The sequence below is a fragment of the Thermobia domestica genome, chromosome 18, assembly GCF_964235325.1.
Source record: "Thermobia domestica chromosome 18, izTheDome1.hap1.1, whole genome shotgun sequence".
Classification (NCBI taxonomy): Eukaryota; Metazoa; Arthropoda; class Insecta; order Zygentoma; family Lepismatidae; genus Thermobia; species Thermobia domestica.
In genome coordinates, this window is record NC_137471.1 from 13,753,388 (window position 1) to 13,773,499 (window position 20,112).

At 35.2% G+C, this 20,112-nt stretch overlaps 1 protein-coding gene across 1 annotated transcript in view; it reads right to left on the reverse strand.

Annotated features, from left to right (window-relative positions):
- Positions 1-405: 405 nt before the first annotated feature.
- Positions 406-20,112, reverse strand: part of LOC145674856 (uncharacterized) — a 51,009-nt gene continuing 31,302 nt past the window's right edge. The window contains 2 exon segments of the mRNA XM_081745091.1: positions 406-1,012; positions 1,014-2,511. Of these exon segments, the coding sequence (XP_081601217.1) occupies positions 980-1,012; positions 1,014-2,511 (1,531 nt within the window). The 3' untranslated portion in view covers positions 406-979.

Consider the following 20,112-nt stretch of genomic DNA (forward strand, 5'->3'; position numbering starts at 1 on the left):
TTCGTTATAATTAGAATTAGAGAAGAAAACTCATAGTTAGTAGATCAATGTGAGATTAGGTTAGGCTTACAAGGGAGGAGAGGGAGATTATATATCGAAGTGGAAGATGGTTTATACACCAATCGAAAGCACTAATGACGCCTATTACGAAACTGTAATAAACATTTTCCTAATGTATGTACTGTGCGAGTTATATTAATATACAGGGTATCTAGAAAATACGTTGCCACCCCTAGAAATCGCAAACGGTAAGACAGATGCCAAAACAGGAAAACACGTGTTTGATCATTGTAAAAGTACAACGTATCAAAGCAAAAATTGTTGTTCCAGGGCCACCCGCAGAGTCCCAGGCGGGATCCAACTCAAAATTTGCAAATGGTGACCAAATTACGTATAGAATGTTGACAGTAACTGATAGTAGTAACAGGAATGAAAGATGTTAGTAATTATTAATCATGTTTTCGTTACTCTTATTTTGAGTGTTATTGGAAATTAACAATGATGTAAGCAAAATAATTTTTAAATCTTCCTTGTAATGTTACTGAAAAACTCGATGTAATTGATGTACAAATCTTGTATGGCAGTGTAAGAATAAAAATTTACCATTCTGAGATAACAGGATTTGTACTCCTTTACATTCACAATAGAATTATTGTGGCAAACATCCACTTTTCATTCTAAACGAAGAAGTAGAACTGTTCTTGCAAGTTTACCTGATACTATACATGTCTACATTAAGTACTTTACATTTACATAGCTTGAATTAGAATCTATAACACGTTACATTTCACAACTTAGCTATTATCTAGATTAACATAAGTACATGTGAGGAAAAGCTATTAGCAACTAAGGACGATAAGAAAAATCTTAACGTTAAATCAAAGATAATGACTTCTAATATTGAATAATCTTACGTTTGTTAACTATTCATCTTATCTTCCTTATATAAATACAAAATATATCGATATTTTCGAATAAATTAAGGATTCTTTTTACAATAACAATATTTTTTTTAGACGATAATCATTCACACATTTACTCTGAGAACCGTATCTATTAATTCGGCTAATATATTTTGGCGTCTCAAAAGAATCATTGTTTGAATGGTATATAAGTGTACTTTCAAATAAGCCATCACCGGGCCTAGCCAAAATAGTGATAACATAGTGAATAACGTTTTCATTTTGCGTTTCACCTAAGGATTTGAAAGGAACTCGAATAAACGCTTTCGAAACTTTAGCTACATGTAATTCGGCACACTGATTATAAGGTTTGAACATACTATTTATATGACGTATAAGAAATTCAGAAACTTGAAGTATTTTCGATTTAGACTTCACAGTTGTTAAGGATTCCGGTTCACACGTACACCAATGCTCGTCTATACCAGCATCATGGCACGATCGATTGCCTTGTATCGGAAGAAATAAAGAAATACCTCGTGATGAGTTCATTAAGTTTAGAGACCTCTGTAACAAGGATCTCCTCTCAATTCGGCGTACATCTAAGATATCTTTTAAAGTCTCATGGAGATCAAAATGACTTGTTAACTTACGCGAGTTTTGCTGTAAATTAGAAATAGCGTCTCCATACAAATCACGAAACCACTCTGGGAATACGAAAAATAAATATGGTAAACGTTCTTCCACATAACCAACATATGTATCTCTGATGTCACTGAATCGTGATCCATGATCACTCATAAATATCAAAATAGTCTCATTTAAACTCCTGGACCTTAATAAATCCTTTAGGAGCGACTCATAATCTTCATCCCCCAAACCTGCAGCATTCAGAAAATCGTGACTTAAACTAAGGTACCAAAACAATGCAAAATATAGTTTCGAATTCAAAGATAACACTAACTTTCTGATATAATTATTGATTAGGTTAATTGATTTTCGAGGACCAATGCAAAATTTAGTCGAGTTATCTGAACCTTCTAACTTTGCTAATGATATGTACGTTCGTGCATAGTAATCGGCTGGCTGTTTCATAAATCCCAATTTGTCGTACGTAAATATCTTATCTTCCTCTCCAAATACTGTCCTGTATCCTTCATTACTGTAGTTCTTCCATAACCAAGGACAGTCATCAAACATTGTCCAAGCAGTTGGCCAGCACGTGTTTCTGAATTCCGTTAGTGTCAGTCCAGTCAGAACAGCAACCAGATTTGGAAGTGTGTTGTCATCAACTTTAGTATATCCGAGCATTTCAATAGCCTGCAATTTGTTTTTCAAGAAAGCAATTGTTTTTGGCATTTGTCGATACAAGTTTAGACGAGAAACTGAATCGATTCCAAGGATCATCACACTAAGTTTTAACCTTTCTTGAATAGATTTCCCTGAGCCGGATGTCGAGTTTGCACATCTTTCCTCTACTTCATGTTTCAAAGGAACAAAAGCATGATGATCTTCATATCTAATTGTTCCATATGCGAAACATTTTACTTTAATGAACTCCTCCTTGATTTGCACGGGTTCAGAGAAGTACGTGCAACTATTGCTGAACCTAAAACAGAAAAAGGTCAGGTAGACTATCTCTGTGTACAGTATTATAATAGGTTAATTACTAAATACTGCTTGTTAGAATATTTTATTACATCAATCCATGTTTCAAATGTTATTTAGATGTAAGAGGGCGACAATTTAAATAAAATTAATTCATATCACAACTCTGTAAATAAATGTCTTATTGTTAGTTATATGGAAACATCAGCAGTGAATCTCATTATAAAAGTCTACATATGCTAAATCATTGTTCTTTTAACATTGCACTGAACATATATATGTTGAATAATAATATGTTAGGTTGTATAATAAACTTCCTATGTACTTAAAGAATATGACAAATGTTACCGTTTTTCGTAAGATGTTATTTAATCTACTTGTTGTAAAGTGTTATTATATTATTAAGGAATATTTAAATGATTTAATAAACTAAGAATTGGCAACAGAAGCTTCTCCTCAGTACGTGGCAAGTGTGGTATAAATGGTTTCCTAATTAACATGTAAATGGTCATGTTTATATACTTAATAATATCTTCTATTTTATGGATAGAGAAAATGAGAACTGTACTGTTTGCATGAGAATTTCTCGTGTTTTGTAAGCTAATGAAACAGGCAAATAAATGAAACGAAATGAAATATGTTAGGTCATTACTTTACTCAATCGTATAAACCAAAAAGGTGGGTGTCTTGTCAACAAATCGTTACAAGTAGAAAAGAATCATCTCGGTGTTGTTAGGAAAAAATGGAGTTTAATTGTCAGCCATCAAACATCGTTGTTGTGATCAATTTAAGATTTATATGTAAGTACCCACTCACATGATATTATCTATGATTGGATTTCAGGTTTTATTAATTGTTCTTATTATTTCAGACAAATGTATTATATTTGAAAAAGCAATATGAATATGATTTAAATTGTCTGGATAGAAAAACTATAATTGCCATTTCTGGTTGTAGCTTATTGCATATCAAAATATTGACAATGAAATATTTAATGTTTGCTATAATAATTTTCTATAAAAGTAAATAAATTGCATATTTCATATAGAACCTTTGCCATCCAATTCTATCACACATTTCTCATGTGATAAATACGGTAGGCAAATAATTATACTCATATATCTTACCGAACATAAAACAAAGAAGTTAGAATGAGAAAGAAAAGAATATTTAACATAATTGGAAAGTTATGTATTTCCTTAAAATTTAATTTAAGATACGCATTACCATTTTTTCTTGTAGAGTCGTAATGCTTACCCGTTACAAGTACTTTTGTTATTAATACAAAATCGTAATTTGGAATTGTAATCGTAATTTCTTATATATACATAATTCAGGGGCGGATACAGGGCGGAATTCTGGGACCAATGTGTTATAATACGATAGATTTATTTATATATAAAATAAGAAAGTTTCCCTTTCTGCGCGGGAGCGATCGCCCCTCATATAATTGAAATTATTTACAAAATCAGAAGTAAGAATAATAGAGTGTTTGCCCTGAAAACTTTATTAGAAAGCAATTATTGTTGTTATATGATTGTAATTATGGATCTGTTCAGGTACGGATATCAAGTTTATTACCTAATTCATTGCTTATTCAATAGCTGACAGCTCCATAATCGAGTCGACATATTCGACACGCACGAGTGCTTAAAGTTTTGTATGTCGAGCACGTGTAGCGAATGGAAGTATCCGCGGTTAATGGAAGCCGGATTGGAACAAATATTCCATTATCAAGAATGTGAACTTCTTATAAGGAGGCTTGTGGATTTTGTGTTTCTAAATTCATTTTGGGCATACTAAAAGGTTGTTTACACCGTAAAGTTTAAAATTGCTTATAAATAAATTAATTTACTCAGTAATAATGAAGTCAGTAAAGACGAACATAATTTTCGGTTTTAATAATATTAATAATATTATTAATTTAATAATATTAATAATCACAAACTCATTCTCCTTATCTGGAACAAGGAAGAATTGCCACAAGAGTGGAAAGAATCAATCATTGTTCCAATCCACAAGAAAGGCGACAAAACTGACTGTAATAATTATCGAGGCATTTCTCTTCTGTCAACATCCTATAAAATCCTTTCAAATATTCTGTTAGCAAGATTGACCCCATACGCAGATGAAATTATTGGAGATTATCAGTGCGGATTTAGACGAAATCGATCAACTATCGACCAAATATTTACCATTCGCCAAATACTCGAAAAGAAGTGGGAATACAATACCCCGGTACATCAACTATTTATTGATTTTAGAAAGGCTTACGACTCGGTTAGGAGAGAAACATTATACAACGTTCTTACAGAACTTGGAATACCGAGAAAGCTAATTAGATTAATTAAGATATGTTTAAGTGAATCCCAAAGTAAAGTCCGGGTAGGAAAATTTTTGTCCACGAGCTTCCACGTCGAAAATGGCCTGAAACAAGGAGATGCGTTGTCGCCATTATTATTTAACTTTGTGCTGGAATACGCCATAAGGAAAATCAAAGATAGCAACCAGGGCCTAGAGTTGAACGGCATTCACCAGGTTATGGCATATGCTGATGATGTAAATTTAATAGGGGATGATAGGAGAACAGTAGAAATAAATGCAGAGATCTTATTAAACGCTTGCAGGGACATGGGTTTAGAAGTAAATGCAGAAAAAACTAAATACATGGAAGTGCGTCGGGACCGTAATACGGCAAATTGTGGAGGCGTTAAAATATTAAATAATGCTTTTGATAAAGTAGATACTTTCAAATATTTAGGATCAATATTAACAGACGAAAATCATATTCACGAAGAAATTAAATGTCGACTAAAAGCAGGGAATTCGTGTTACTATTCGGTTCAAAATCTCTTGTCGTCGCGAATTCTGTCGAGGAATTTGAAGCTTAAAATATATAAAACGATAATCATGCCTGTTGTTCTGTATGGTTGTGAAACATGGTCGCTTACTCTGAGGGAAGAACATAGACTGAAAGTATTTGAGAACAGGATCCTGAGAAGAATATTCGGACCCAAGAGGAACGAGAATGGGGAATGGCGGAAGCTTCATAACGAGGAACTACATAGTTTATACGGTTTACCCAACATTGTGAGGGTCGTCAAGTCTAGGAGGCTTAGGTGGGCAGGTCATGTAGCTAGAATGGAAGAAAGTAGAAACGCTTTCAAAGTCTTGACTGGTAGACCCATAGGAAAACGACCATTAGGAAGACCTAGGCGCAGATGGGAGGACAATATTAAGATGGATCTCGCAGAGATAGGAATACAAAGTAGAAACTGGATGCAATTAGCTAAGGATAGAAGTCAGTGGAGAGCTTTTGTGAACGCGGCACTGAACCTCCGGGTTCCATAGGCCATAGAGTTAGTTAGTTAGTTAGTTAGTTAATAATATTAATAATCGTAAATTATTTCGTTTATTTATAAAATCTAATGAAATAATCGCACCGCTTGGATGCCAAATGATCTAACTCAAAAATGAAAAAAAATGACTAATAATTTTATTCCGTTTTAAAGATGATTATTTTAGAAAAATGACTGTAAATAACAACTTATAAAACCACGAACTGTATAGTAATACGTACCAGTGGATGCGAACATAACAGAAATACTGGTTGTTTATGACATATTGAAGTTTAAAGTTTACTACTGGAAAATTTTAAGGTTGGAGATAGGTTGCTTGGCATCGAAGTGGTCGAACTGTAAAAAGTTTCGAGTCGTGTGCTACGTTTGACAAGTATTCTTACGATGTAATTCTTGTGCATTAAAAATAATTTATTAAAAGGAATTGTTTGCTGTATTTAAAAATAAATTAAATAAAATTTGTATAGTTTTTTTCTTGTCCACGATAAAGTTAAAAGTATTTAAATGCTAATGCCTGAAGTGAATTTCTGTAGGCTTTCGCGATCAATCAGTGTAGTGAATAACGCTCATAAAACTCTAAAATTAATTTTAAATTCAGGAAAATATGTAGTCCTTATGACATTATTGGCAACGCCATAAGGAACCAGTGCACAATATTAACTTCTTAAGCTCTGAAGTGCCAAAGACGACTCAAACTCATCATGAGAATTTTGCTTTTATTTGCAGTCTGACGACTACGTTTACAGCTTATTGTTTTGCAAGAGACAATTGAAGGGTTTGGTGCAAGAAGGAGGCAGCTCCACTTTTTCCAGTATGTAGCAAATCGAAAACAAACGTTTTAAAAATTCAGTTTTCACCGAAACCGAACAATATTCAGGCTTGTGTTAGGTTATGGGATATCAAATACCACTGACCAGAAGACACACCAATGCATGCGCATTTTTCGTTTATATGTGATAGGGCGTGCAACTCAATAGCACAAAGTGGAGCTGCCTCCTTCTTGCACTAAACCCTTTAATTGTCTTTCCTGTGACGTTTCCGAATAATTTAGACAAAACGGCTAAGAAAGTTATTCCACATCCTGTTATTTCAGAAATGTTTAGTAACTGTGAAACTGCCTGACGATGGTGGCAATCATTTTCTTGGAAGTGGCGGCGAATCGGATACTGAAGTTTGTGATAGCAGCGTGCCTGACAGTGAAACTTCGCAAGAATGAACGACCATGGGCGCCCGAAGAACATCTTCTAAGAGGGTGCTCATCTCCCTAAGATCTATTCCAGGCAACCTGATAGGAAACTCCACTTCCTCCCACCACTCTCCAATACGGAGGGGAAATCAAGCCTTTGACCTTCACAGGGAGGGAAGCTTTTCTAATAAACAAAATCGTGTACACACTAAATTCGTACGTCAATTCGCTCGCACCTGATGGTGAGAAAGCGCTGACTGCTGTTTTTACCTGTCAACCCCGAAAAACAAACAATTACTGTTTTTAATTGTTGTCTTTAAGAAAAGTATTTTTTACTATTTATGTATTAAAGTTTTGGCTTTAGTCCTATTTATTAAATTGCATTTCTAGAAATAAGAACTAATTCGTTATAAAGTTAATTTCCATAATTGTTTCACTTAAGAATCGGGAGAGAAAACAAACCAATCCTGTCGACATTCTGTCTTTATTTACAATTTCAAGGAAGGTAATCTTCTGGCTGTCTGAGTATCGAGTGCGCAGACTATCGACCTGTGTAAATATTGTATGAATTTAGCGTGTGTGGTAACTATATTATATATAGTGTCGTGTGAAATTAGTGCATATTAAATTGTATTCTGTATCCATTATGTTTTGTATAGTTTATATTATCTGAAACAAATTTTAGTGCATATTAAATTGTAAATAATTGCGTATTTAGTGCTTTGTAAAGCGACAATTCATGATGCTTGCAGTAGTTCTGCGATAAAACATGAGCCCGGGACAGCGTTACGAAGTGGTGAGAAGCGTTGCATTTTGAATATCTTCCATGCTTTAAGAGAACAACACCCTAATTTAACTGTTGAAGAATTCGCCGACATGACTGGGAAACAGACAAGTGTAGGAAAGGCAACTGTTTATAGAAGTAGGCGGGAGGCTAAATTTAATGAAAATAAATTAAGAAGTCCCAAAAATACTCGTACAAGTATTTCCCCTCTCGGAAAACTATGACGACTTCACGAAATCGGCAATTCGATCAAAGGTTCATCAGGTCTTTTCCCGTAATGAATTGCCAATGTTAAATAAAATTCTGATAGCTATAAATACCGATGATGAACTGCCCTGCTTTTCTCACTCAACTCTCCATAGACTGTTGAAAATAATGAAATTCAAGTATGTATAGCACCCATTAATTGCATTGACCTCCAGACAAGAGTTCTGTGAGAACTAAAAAGTTTTGTTGGGGCCGTGGTGGCTCCGTGGTAGAGCGTTCACCTCTGGGGCATAAGGCCCTGGATCGATCCCAGCTCGTGCATAGTGGGCTTTGTGGTGGACAAGCACTGTTTTTGCAGATTTTCTCGGAGTTCTCCTGTTTCCTCCTACTTTTTTCTTTGCACTGTTTCATTCATTCTCATCATAGTCTCCTTTAGCCTACCCGGCATAACTGCGATACGTAAAACTCAAAGATTTAATTTCATTTCCAAACATCTGTTACTCTCCCTCCCCCTCAACGGTCGTCAGGACTGTTGACAACTCCGTTTTTATTAAAATAGTCAAGTAACAATTCAAAAGTCAGTTTCCTCTATTATCAATTGGCTAAACTCAAGGCCAACGAAAGGGCCGGGTGAGGATTGCAACCACACAAGGCGCCAAAATTTAGGGGATTTTAGGGGCGTCAAATTCACTATGATGGTTAAGCTCCAATATTATAATTTTGCTTGAAACGACAGACTCAGACATGGGCCTGTTCAAATTACGTAGCATCTGTAGTTACTATTTCGTGTCAGGCTTCAATCAATCTGGGATTGTTTTTCTAAGTCCACCATAACAAATTTTCCCCCTTAATAAACTCAGAAGACTTCAATGTTGATGAATCTTGTATGTATGATGCCTTACCGTAAATTTAACGCCGCGTATTAATAAACAACAAACAAACTTGTAATATTATTGCCACCATCACATCAGGTGTACGTACGAAGAGAAAAACGTAGGAAAATGATTTCATTGAAAAATAATCAATAGAAACCAGGGCATTTGCCTGAGTTGAGGCGCCAGGGGCGAGACGCATTTATTCACTATTATCAGTGTGTATACATATGGTTATTTTTCTTCTGGTTCTTTTTAATGTAAGAACAAATGTATATAAGAGAGGAAACAAGAAGTGTTTTATTATTATTATTATTATTATTATTATTATTATTATTATTATTATTTCAGGTTCTATTGTTATTATCTTAACGCACTGATAATTTACCCATATATACGTATTGTACTTGGTTTCCGATTTTATATTATGAAATTCATGTATCAACGCAGTAAATACCAATTCAATTACCAACCCTGACATCCCTTGCCATTCCAACATTATGTCATAACCCCGACTGCCAAAAAAGAAGGAAAATAAACAATACAACTGTTCCATAAAATTTCCATTAAAATGACACATGTGCTACTTACTCACTAATGCAGGTAAATGTCATTAAGTGTTTTAAAATACTCAATGTTATTATGAAAGTTGTAATTTATTATTTAGGCCTAGACATATTTAAATACACTCTATACCTCCGTGTGCGGGGGCTGATGGTGGAAGACGGAACACCAACATTCACCTGTACTTGAGCGTGGTGGGGGAAAAAACTTCTTCTTTTTCCTATCCTTTTATGTGAAACAGAGAATAGTTGCTATATTACGTTTGGTATTTTTTTTTTATTTGTAATAAGAAAATCTTAAGACATTTAGTACATTTTCGTGAGCCAGAAGGGGGCCCATGGGAACGATCCGTACAACAGGTGTCGCTTAAACAAATGGTGTTCAGTGGAGTTCTTCAGGAAGTGTTCGGGCTAATTTTCCTTTTCGGGAAGTGTGTTGTGTGAATTTTGATGTTGACGAAGAAGACAAGCAAAATCCTTTGTATTTCTTCAGACGATAACGTAACTCATCTTATTTTTAATGAGACTAATCGTTAAGCCGATCAGTTCTTTCATACACATCCAAATCTCAAGCCGAAGTCTCGCGTTCGGGATTGGGTTCCTGCAATCCCTGAAGAAATGGAACTTTTTATAGCTCCTCTAATACTTCAAGATATTGTCAAAAAGCTCAGCTATGGTCTGTACTTCAGTCGAAGATGATCTGTAGCCACCTCCACTTTTTCCAAAAAGTAATGAGTGAAAAGCGTTTCATGTTATTATTCAAGTACACACATTTTGTAAATAATTCAACGTTGGATACCTACACGGGAAACAAGAAACTGTTCAAAATTGTCCCTATAATAAACCACGTTAGGGAAAAATGCAAGTGTTTCTACACAACGCAGCAGGATATCTGCGTAGATGAATCCCTTCTTTTGTGGAAAGGTCGCCTGTCTTGAAAGCAGTATGTTCCATCGAAATGAAATAGATTTGGCGTCAAATTTTTTGAACTATGTGAAAGTGCTTCAGGATATTTTTGAAATTTTGTTATTTATACAGGCAGAGATACATACAGTATTACGGTTCCAACTACCCTAATACCCCACCTGTTAAGTCGAGTTGTTCTTGAATTAGCACATGATTTACTGAACAAGGGCTATACTATCTACTTAGATAATTGGTATATTAGTGTTGAATTGACAGAGACTTTATGTGAAAATAAAACAGATATTGTAGGCACAATACGAATAAACAGAAAGCGAATCCCTTCCGAAATGATGATTGAACTTTTGAAGAAAGGTGAGTATATTGCTTGCTTCAAGAACAAGCTGATGTTCTTGCGATGGCGCGATATGTGGGCAACCCATGATGACTCGGTTGAAGTGAAAACCCATAATCGGACTTAATTGAAACCTCAGATTACTTTGGATTACAACGAAAAGATGACCGAAGGGTGTGGTTGACCGAAGTGACGGACAAAGTAAGACATACCGAGCTCCGAGGAAGAGAGTGAAAAAAATGCTATTTCAAAATTTTTATGCATATGTTAGATATTGTTTGTCTCAATTCTTACATCCTGTATAAACAATATGGAGGTTCTAAGAAAACATTGTCTTTTGTCGTCAAGAAAAACATTCAAGTACAACAAAACAATCCTGGTCCATCAGGCCGATCATCCTTGCAACCTTCTTTGGCTCGTTTCGTCATTTTCCAGGTAAGATCCCGCGTGCAGGTTCCAAAAAGAACCCCACAAGAAGGTGTAAAGTTAGCTACGATAAAGGATTTGGAAGAGAAAGTAGATATTGGTGTGCAGATTGTAAAGTAAGTCTTTGCGTTTCCCTACGCTTCAAACTTTACCATACGTAAAAGTAAGGTAATAAGTGATCTTCCTGTGAACTGTTTCAGATATGAGATTCATTCACACATGCTATTTGGTTTTTGAAAATTTGTTATTGTATAATGTTTGTCTGTCTTCATTTGTATATTAGTATTATGATTTTGTATTGCATTTTTCAAAAGTTGCATTGCTCTTGTCAACTGTTGCTTTAAGGCGAATTCCAATATATATATATATTTATATTATCCCATACTATTCGAAAATTTTGTGTTTGAATTATGTCTATTTTCTTCACATATAAACAAACGAAAAATCAATAAAAAAATATAATGATGATGTTGACACTCAAAATAATATTGTGACGAGTAAATTCGTCAATCATGCATTGCGGAAAAATATGTTGGGTGAGACGACATAATTCGTCACCGCATTACACTATTGGGCGTGACGAATTAATGCGTATTTTTTTTAAATATTCCCCATTCAGATGCAACTTTCTGATCCGGCAAGTCCCCAGTTAAGATGTTAAATAACCTCGTATAGAAAAGTGCTAAGAATTCTTTCTTTGCAATTGTACATACATATGTGTTTATGTGTGTGCTAGCAGTGAAGACAAAAATCGCCCTGAACTCCTTACATGCCAAAAAAATCTCCTCACAATGCTTTCCAATAAACGATCTTGTTGTTACTTTTATAGCTTTTGTATCAGTTCATTGCGTTGCGTTTAAAACCTGGAATCTCCCAGTTAATCCTACAATGCATAGTAGGACAAATATGGATCATAGTGGTAAATAATCTGTGCTTTCCTACATAACGGTATGTAGTTGCTAATGCATGTTGAACCAGCTTGGGAACGTTCGAAGCTAGTTGTAATTCCACAGTTTCCGTATAGATGGCACTATTAAGCGTACCGGTACTTCCGATACTCATTCTTGTTTTTTCTTGCAGACCCATTTTTATTCCACAGAAAATTAAAAAAAAAAATGCATAGTAGGGTTAAAATGAACGCTACAATACGAATAAAAAAGTCAGTGAGTCGACTTACGGCAAAACAACGATCAACATGTTGTGAATCGTATCTCAAGTAAAAACTAAACTTCTCAGTTGAAAAAATGAAAATATAATCAACTATCTAAAAGGTAATAACTCATCCGTCACCATGGAAACAAAAGAAGAAAAATCAAATCTTCAAAGATATCAAAACTATCTTTGGTAAACGATAAAAAATATTTTGATCTATGTGAACAAGTGCCAGAAAAAAGGGTTGGAAGGAAGCAAAACAGCAACAATATTTGAAAAAATGCTGTGCATATTCTATTGTACTTAACGAAACTATACAGGTTAAGGTGTTGCTAGTAATTTAGTGACCAATAAAAGTGGTTAATTCGGTTATAACGAAACAGGACCGCATCCACCGCGACCAGAATAGAAATTTTTGAGATAAAATGATAATAGTTTTAATGAATAGCTATATAGAAGGTTTTAAGTGCATATAAATCATATATCATCAATTGTATTTTTTTCTTTTCAAATTACCGCGTAATTGCTTACTGGTATACTTTTTAATATATGATAAATCAGTTAGTCTCGCTATTTTTAATTTACCAGTATACTATTTGAAAAAAAAATATTTTTTGTAAAATGTTTTAACCTCTTCAGTCCATAAGTGCACATATGTTCACAGCTTGTCAAAAGGAAGTTTCGAGGTATGAATTCCCCTAAGATTTTCTCAAAATATCTTTTGCTCCGAGGAAAACAGTCGTAGTTTATTAACAAGCCAAGAAGAATAAAATAAATACGTGTAGAGTTTCGTCTGTACCACAGAATTGAAGCACATTGGATTTTATCCAAAATTTAAACAAGCAAACAAATGTAGAAGATAATTTTGCAAGAGAAAAGAACAGAAACAACTGAAAAAGTCATATAAACTGCACATAAAGTGATCAAATTTTGCAGAATTTTGCTTTTCCGTGATTCAGTCTGAATAACTCTGTATGTTACAGTATCAATTTCAATAAATTGCATACATATGTTTCTATTTTGTTGTTGTTTGTGTTATTCTGTTTTCAATCCGAGTAATTCAGTGTACCAGACTAAATTTCAGGAAGAGAAAGGTATATACACATTAAACATACTGTAGTAATTTTTCTAGTATCGTATATTGTTATGATTACTCTATATTTGGGGCTCAGAAGTAAAGTAGCATGATAAAATATTAATTTTACAGAAGAAGCAAAAAAAAAAAAAAAAAAAGTATTTGCAAGGCAATATTTTGTTGAATTGCGAGGGTTGTTTATTGACGAAAAAATTGATCACTTCCTGCGTTCCAGTTGTCCACATCTCAAAACGTGCCTAGTGTTCCTCGTACTAAACTAAATACAGAAAATTATGATAACTCAATTTCGACCAAAAAGTGACTTGGCATAATTTACCTCTCAGCCCTAGATAAACGTTATTTGAAAGTAATCGTTTTGCCATTAAAATTTTACATTCAAGTAATACTATAGAAATGTAATTCTAAAAATACACCAATCACACTTATTTTCTGTAAGTTGGCCACTTTTTAATGGAACCGATGGTGGCCAACATAGGTTTCACTGTATAAATTCTGGGTACAACAAGCTCCTTATATGTATTAAATCATTATTACTTGGAAGCATCTAATTTGATAGACATTTTTATCATTTGCTTTACTAGTAAACATATTGGAAGATAGAGAACGAAGAAAGATTTTTTCTGGAGAACCTTGAAAACTCAGATATCGTGTTTTTTTTTATGAAATCAATAAATAATTGATGTACCGTAGTATTGTATCCCCATTTCTTTTTTAGTATTTATCGAATGGAAAATATCTGGTCGATAGTTGATTGATTTAGTCTAAAACCAAATTGCTAATTCCATAATAGGATATTGAAAAAAGAGATGCCTCTCAATAATTATTACAATCAATTTTGTCCCCCTTCTTGCGAATTGGATTTTTTTAAAATTCTTTCAACTCTTGTAGCAATTCTTCCTTATTCCAGATGAGAACGAGTTTGTGTATCTCGTTCCAACACTTTCCCCTTCAAGTAAAATTAACTGAACAGGTATTTCGTCTACACATGCAGATTTATGTTTCTTCAGTTTCTTTATAGTAAGTTCTCTTTCTGTTCTGGAATATATGGTTAGGCTCTTGGTTCTGCTGTATGTATTTCATTTTATCCACGTACATTATTTTTTGACTCCTTGTTGAGCAAATTATCAAAGAAACTTTTCTATTCATTTAAAATACTATCTGTATCCACGAGAATTCAGCCATCCGATTTCTTTGATATACATGCACAAGGTTAATAAATTTGTTGATGTTCTTATAAATGTCCCGAATATTTACGTTTTTACTATCATCTTTACGTTCAACAATTTTAGCTTTGAAGAAAACCACGTTTCTTAGTTCTAAAAGTTTTTTTTTTTTTTTTTTTTTTAAGTTTCCCGCCAGATATTAATGAAATTTTGTGCAATTCTTTCGTTCGGATTTTATAGTCAAAACAACTTTCTCTTCTCTGTTTGTTCAATGCATTCGTGGTCAAGCCATGCTTTGTTTCTACGTATTTCCGCGTAATTCAGGTTTTCTTTTTATGAAATTTTAATATTACCTCTAATTTTAATCTAAGTATCCTCAGCATGAGTGTATTTCTAGTTTTATTAAACCGAGTATATGTTCGACACTTCAATTTGGTATCCCTTCTCTAATTTCTTTAAGTTAAACTTCTCAACGATAATCTTTCTCTTATAATCGCAGTTACGAGGTAGCAATCAGTGTCACAGTCAGCTCTTTTGAACTATAGCTATCAATTATGTTAGACTGTCGTTTTCTATCTAGCACGTCGCGGTATTGGGATTTTGTACTCTTCATGATAAGATTTTTATAAATTACAAAAATCATGAGTCTAGTAAATTATTGATTGTAGCTTTGAAAAATTCAAAATTACTAATAAAACTCCAACTGACCAAAGCAGTATATATATTTTAAGATTATATACTGCTTTGGTCATTTGGAGTTTTATTAGTAATCATGATCCTAGTTCCGTTGCCATTACTTCCTTATGCAGACTTTTGTTCCCTATAATCGGTTTAAAACTATCCTTTCACCACCATCTTCACATTGAAATCTCCTAATAGAATTTTCATATGGTATTGCGGGGAGTGCTCAAATAACCTTCTACTTTGTCGTAAAAAAAAAAAAAAGAAAAGAAAGAAAGAAAGAAAGAAAAATAACCTCTCCTTTTCATCGCCATCTTTATTTTCTGTTAGGGCGTGCACATTTAGAACAATATTATTACATCCCAACCCTGAACAGTAAGAAAAGAAAATCTATCGTTAACAAATTCAACACGAGTAATTGCTGATATTTTCGTTGTTTGAAAATGAAAAGCCTAACTTATTCCTAGTTGGTCATTTTTATTTCATTTCCCTTAAAAAAAAAGAATGTGAGATTTCTGGTTTGTACCGTTCCCTTTCATTCCCATGTAATTTCCTGAACATCTACCATATCCATCCTATATTTCCCTAACTTCCACTTACTAATTTTAATGCGGGTATCCTATGAAGACTTCTTGTATTTCTATTCCAAATCCCATGCCCATTTTACTTTAAACAGCTCTTGCCAAGTTCTGGACTCGGTCTTCTGTAAATGTGGCTGAACGAGTATCTTTTTCATAGGATGACGTTATTAGCCTCCCGTCAAATTCCCAAGCTGGAGGAACACCCCTTGTCGTCTGCCTGCGACTGTTTATTCAATATTATTCGCAGCTAACCTCTGTATATAGAAACCTTCTTCTAGATCCTCAACGTATGTACACCCCATGTTGTGATGACAGGAAAACACATTGCTTGTTTATACTCAAATTTTAACGTGTGGTTGGCAAACACCGTGCTCGTGGGTTTATTCGGGGTTCTCCCGTTTCCTCCCTCTTTCCTTATTCCACCATTTCACTCATTTCTCATTATCACCGTCTCTTTTAGCCTAACCGGCATAACTGTGGGACGTTAAACTTAAAGATTTCATTTCATTTTTTTTTTTCAAATTTTAACAGAGAATATTGAAAGATCTAATATATATTTCTATCCCATTTCCTTTTAACTGAATTAGCAAGATTGGTATATTGCGTTGTCCCCGCGCCGTTAAAGTCAAACGGATAGTAAATTCGTTGTAAAGTTACTAACCTGACTTGTAACAAATTCAGTCATACCTGGACCGGTATGGACAGAACACTCATACCTGGAAACCAAATTAAGTAAATTACGAATACTGCTACTTTTTGCTTTTTAAAATGTCAATACAATTTGGTGAACAGTAGGCCACAGAAATTCTTGATGTACAAAGTCCGCGAGATAGGCAACCCAACTAACGCCTGCTCCAAGATTAATTACGCCTGGTAGAGTAGCTAGAACAGCAGCATGAAGTTGCCCCAAACTGTTAAAATAACAAATCGTAAAGTGTGTTTTTGTGCAGGAATGAGGAGGAACGCTGGCTGACGAAATGACAAAAGGGAGTCTTGAATACTTGTACTCACAGTAAACAGCACAATACCAGAAAAAAATATGCGGACACCAGAGGCCGATGAGTAGATAACAGTCAGGGTCCTAAATAATCTTATAATTAACTCAAATGAGGGATTATAAACAAGTTAACTTACTTCAAATGACTATACATATATGCGTATCAAATAATATACGGATAGATTATGCGGTATATGTAGTACAATATTTTTTTTAAAAAAATAAACACAAAGCCTTGCGCTGAGTTTTAAAACTGTTAACAGTAGTCCTACCTGCAAATCAATTAAAGTATGGATTGATCATTCGGGGGAAGACCCCAGCCGCTAATGAAAATTTTGGGGGTCTAACAGGGTCTGAGCTCCTAGGTTCCGGGGCCACTGATTAATATGTAATATTACTTCGAAAGAAGAACTTGTCTGATTTCATTATTCGTTTAAAAAAATTGAAAATGCTAAATATTGTTTTGCAGTAATTTATTTGTAAATATTAAAAATGCAAAATTCGATGCAAAAAACACTTAAATGAGTCGGAGAACTTACCCGTACTAAGCGTATTACTCCTTAGGTTGCAAATATAACTGACAAGGGAACCTTCCGAAAATGATAGTTGCAGTGAAAGATGTGGCCTATGCCAATTGAAAGAGCTGTAACAGAGATGAGCATTCCCAAAAAATTAGCTGCCCATAGCAATAGGTTCAAGAAATATAAGGGGTGGAAGTTCGGGAAACAGCAAGGTTGGACAAGGGGGAAAAGTGCAAATTTCGCAAAAAAAAAGGGGGGGCACGGCAAAATACAATGCTGACAAGTGATGTATAGAAAGAGACTTGCCACAATAGGGAACCAATGTAGGCCACCAGTAGGGTTAACAGTGTTGCCAACTGCAATAAAAAGTACATGTTTTGCAAAGAGTAATATATGAATTGAGTGCAATATTCAGTGTCATGTAGAACATAAGATATGGCGTGTAAAATCAGTGGTACAATCTAACAAAAGAAAATAGAAAAAACAGAAGTACGAAAAATACGGTAAAGACGAAGTTGGCCATATTGCGCAACATTTGAACACGAACTGTGCATATTAGAATGAACAAAGCAAGAAGCACCGACTATGCAGGAAACCGACGTATCTAGAGTCGAGAAGAAAAACGAGTTCCAAAGTTGGCAGCACTGGCCATGAACATTCAGACAAGTCTAATATAGTTAGGCCACTCACTTTACAAAAAGAAAATCCGGCAACAGGCATCGCTCGGAATGCATCAATGCTAGAGTGATTGAGGCAATGCCAAGTCGGGGAACATGAAATGGTTGGGTTAAGCCAACAACTTATAATAGAAGTAGACATTATGTCATGGTTGGGTCGTATGTGGGAATATACAGGGTGTCCCATTAAACTTTGTGACCTGAAAGCTTTGAGAAACGAACAAAAATGTGACGGATCCAGTTGTACAGGAATGTACCAATGTCAGGGGATGATAAAAGTCTGTGAGAAGCAAGTGCCCCCAGGATCCCCATCATAGGGGCCCAGGAGCCAACTTCAAACTTTTAAATGGCAACAGGGACCGAGTGGTACCTCTCTCGATAGATCATGGAATATGCAACAACACATATAGGAAACATTTGCTATATGAAGCACGTTTTTCAAAATGGCCGCCAGAAATATTTGTTGTGTCTTAACATGGCATCGAATATTGTGATCTGAAATTGCTGCGAAGCGAAAAGAGATGTTGCAAATTCAATTGCACAGGAATGTACTCATGTCGAGGGCCAAAAAAACTTTGTAAGAAGCAAGTCCCCAGGGTCCCCATCATAAGGCTCGAGGGGTCAACCGCGACATTTCAAATGGGAACAGGGGGCGGATGATATTTCTCTGGATAGATACAACACCGCCTATAAGAAACATTTGCCATATGAAGCACGCTTTTCAAAATGGCCGCCAAAAATGCACTTTGTTCTTGTCACCGAGCAGATATTTTTGGCGGCCATTTTGAAATCCCATATAGTAAATATTTCTGATATGCGTTGTTGCATATTCCATGATTTATCGAAAGAAATATAACTCAACCGATGGTGCTATTTGAAAGTTTGAAGTTGGCCCCTGGGACCCTATGATGGGGAACTTGGGGGCACTTGCGTCTCACAGAAGTTTCTCGCCCGCTAACATGGGTACATTCCTGCACAACTGGATGTGTCACATTTTTTTTTCGCTTTGAAACTATTTCAGTCGCAGAGTTAGGTGGGACACTCTGGATACATCATATAGGCGGTGATAGTACTGCAGACAGCAACACACAGCAGATCAAGCCTTTGATTATGTTTGCTTTCTACTGGTGTGGATATGTGATAGAAAGACCACCAAAGGTTCCGACACCTCTAGAGTACTGTTCCGAGGCATTCACAGGCGATCATTCTACTATGTATGACGGATTGGCAGTATTCCGCTGTGCTCACTGCAAATGTATCTTCTGTTTGGACCATTGTCTCATCGAACAATTGCACGTACAATGTACAAATGATGAAAACGCTAATGCCTCTTGCCGGAATTTTCTTTTTGTGAAGCGAATGGCCTAACTATATTAGAATTGTCTGGATTTTCACGGCCAGTGCTGCCAACTTTGGAACTGTTTTTCTTTTCGACTCTAGGTACGTCGGTTTCCTGCATAGTCGGTGCTTCTTGTTTTGTTCATTCTAATATGCACAGCTCATGATCAAATGTGGCACATTATGGCCAACTTCGTCTTTACCGTATTTTTCGTACTTCTGTTTTTTTCTATTCTCTTTTGTTAGATTGTACCACTGATTCTTATCTTATGTTCTACATGACACTGAATATTGCACTCACTACATATAGTGCTCTTTGCAAAACATGTACTTTTCAATGCAGTTGGCAACACTGTTAACCCTACTGGTGGCCTCCATTTGTTCCCTATTGTGGCAAGTCTCTTTCTATACATCGCTTGTCAGCATTGTATTTTGCCGTGCCCCCCTTTTTTGCGGAATTTGCACTTTTCCCCTTGTCCAACCTTGCTATTTCCCGAACTTCCACCCCTTATATTTCTTGAACCTATTGCTATGGGCAGCTAATTTTTTGGGAATGCTCATCTCTGTTACAGCTCTTTCAATTGGCATAGGCCACATCTTTCACTGCAACTATCATTTTCGGAAGGTTCCCTTGTGAGGGTTGATGATTTGTTTAATATTTGTGCAAATTTACACAATGAGACCCAAGGAGAAAAGAGGAGAATATAGTGTCAATAAACAACAATTTAAAAATGCACGAAA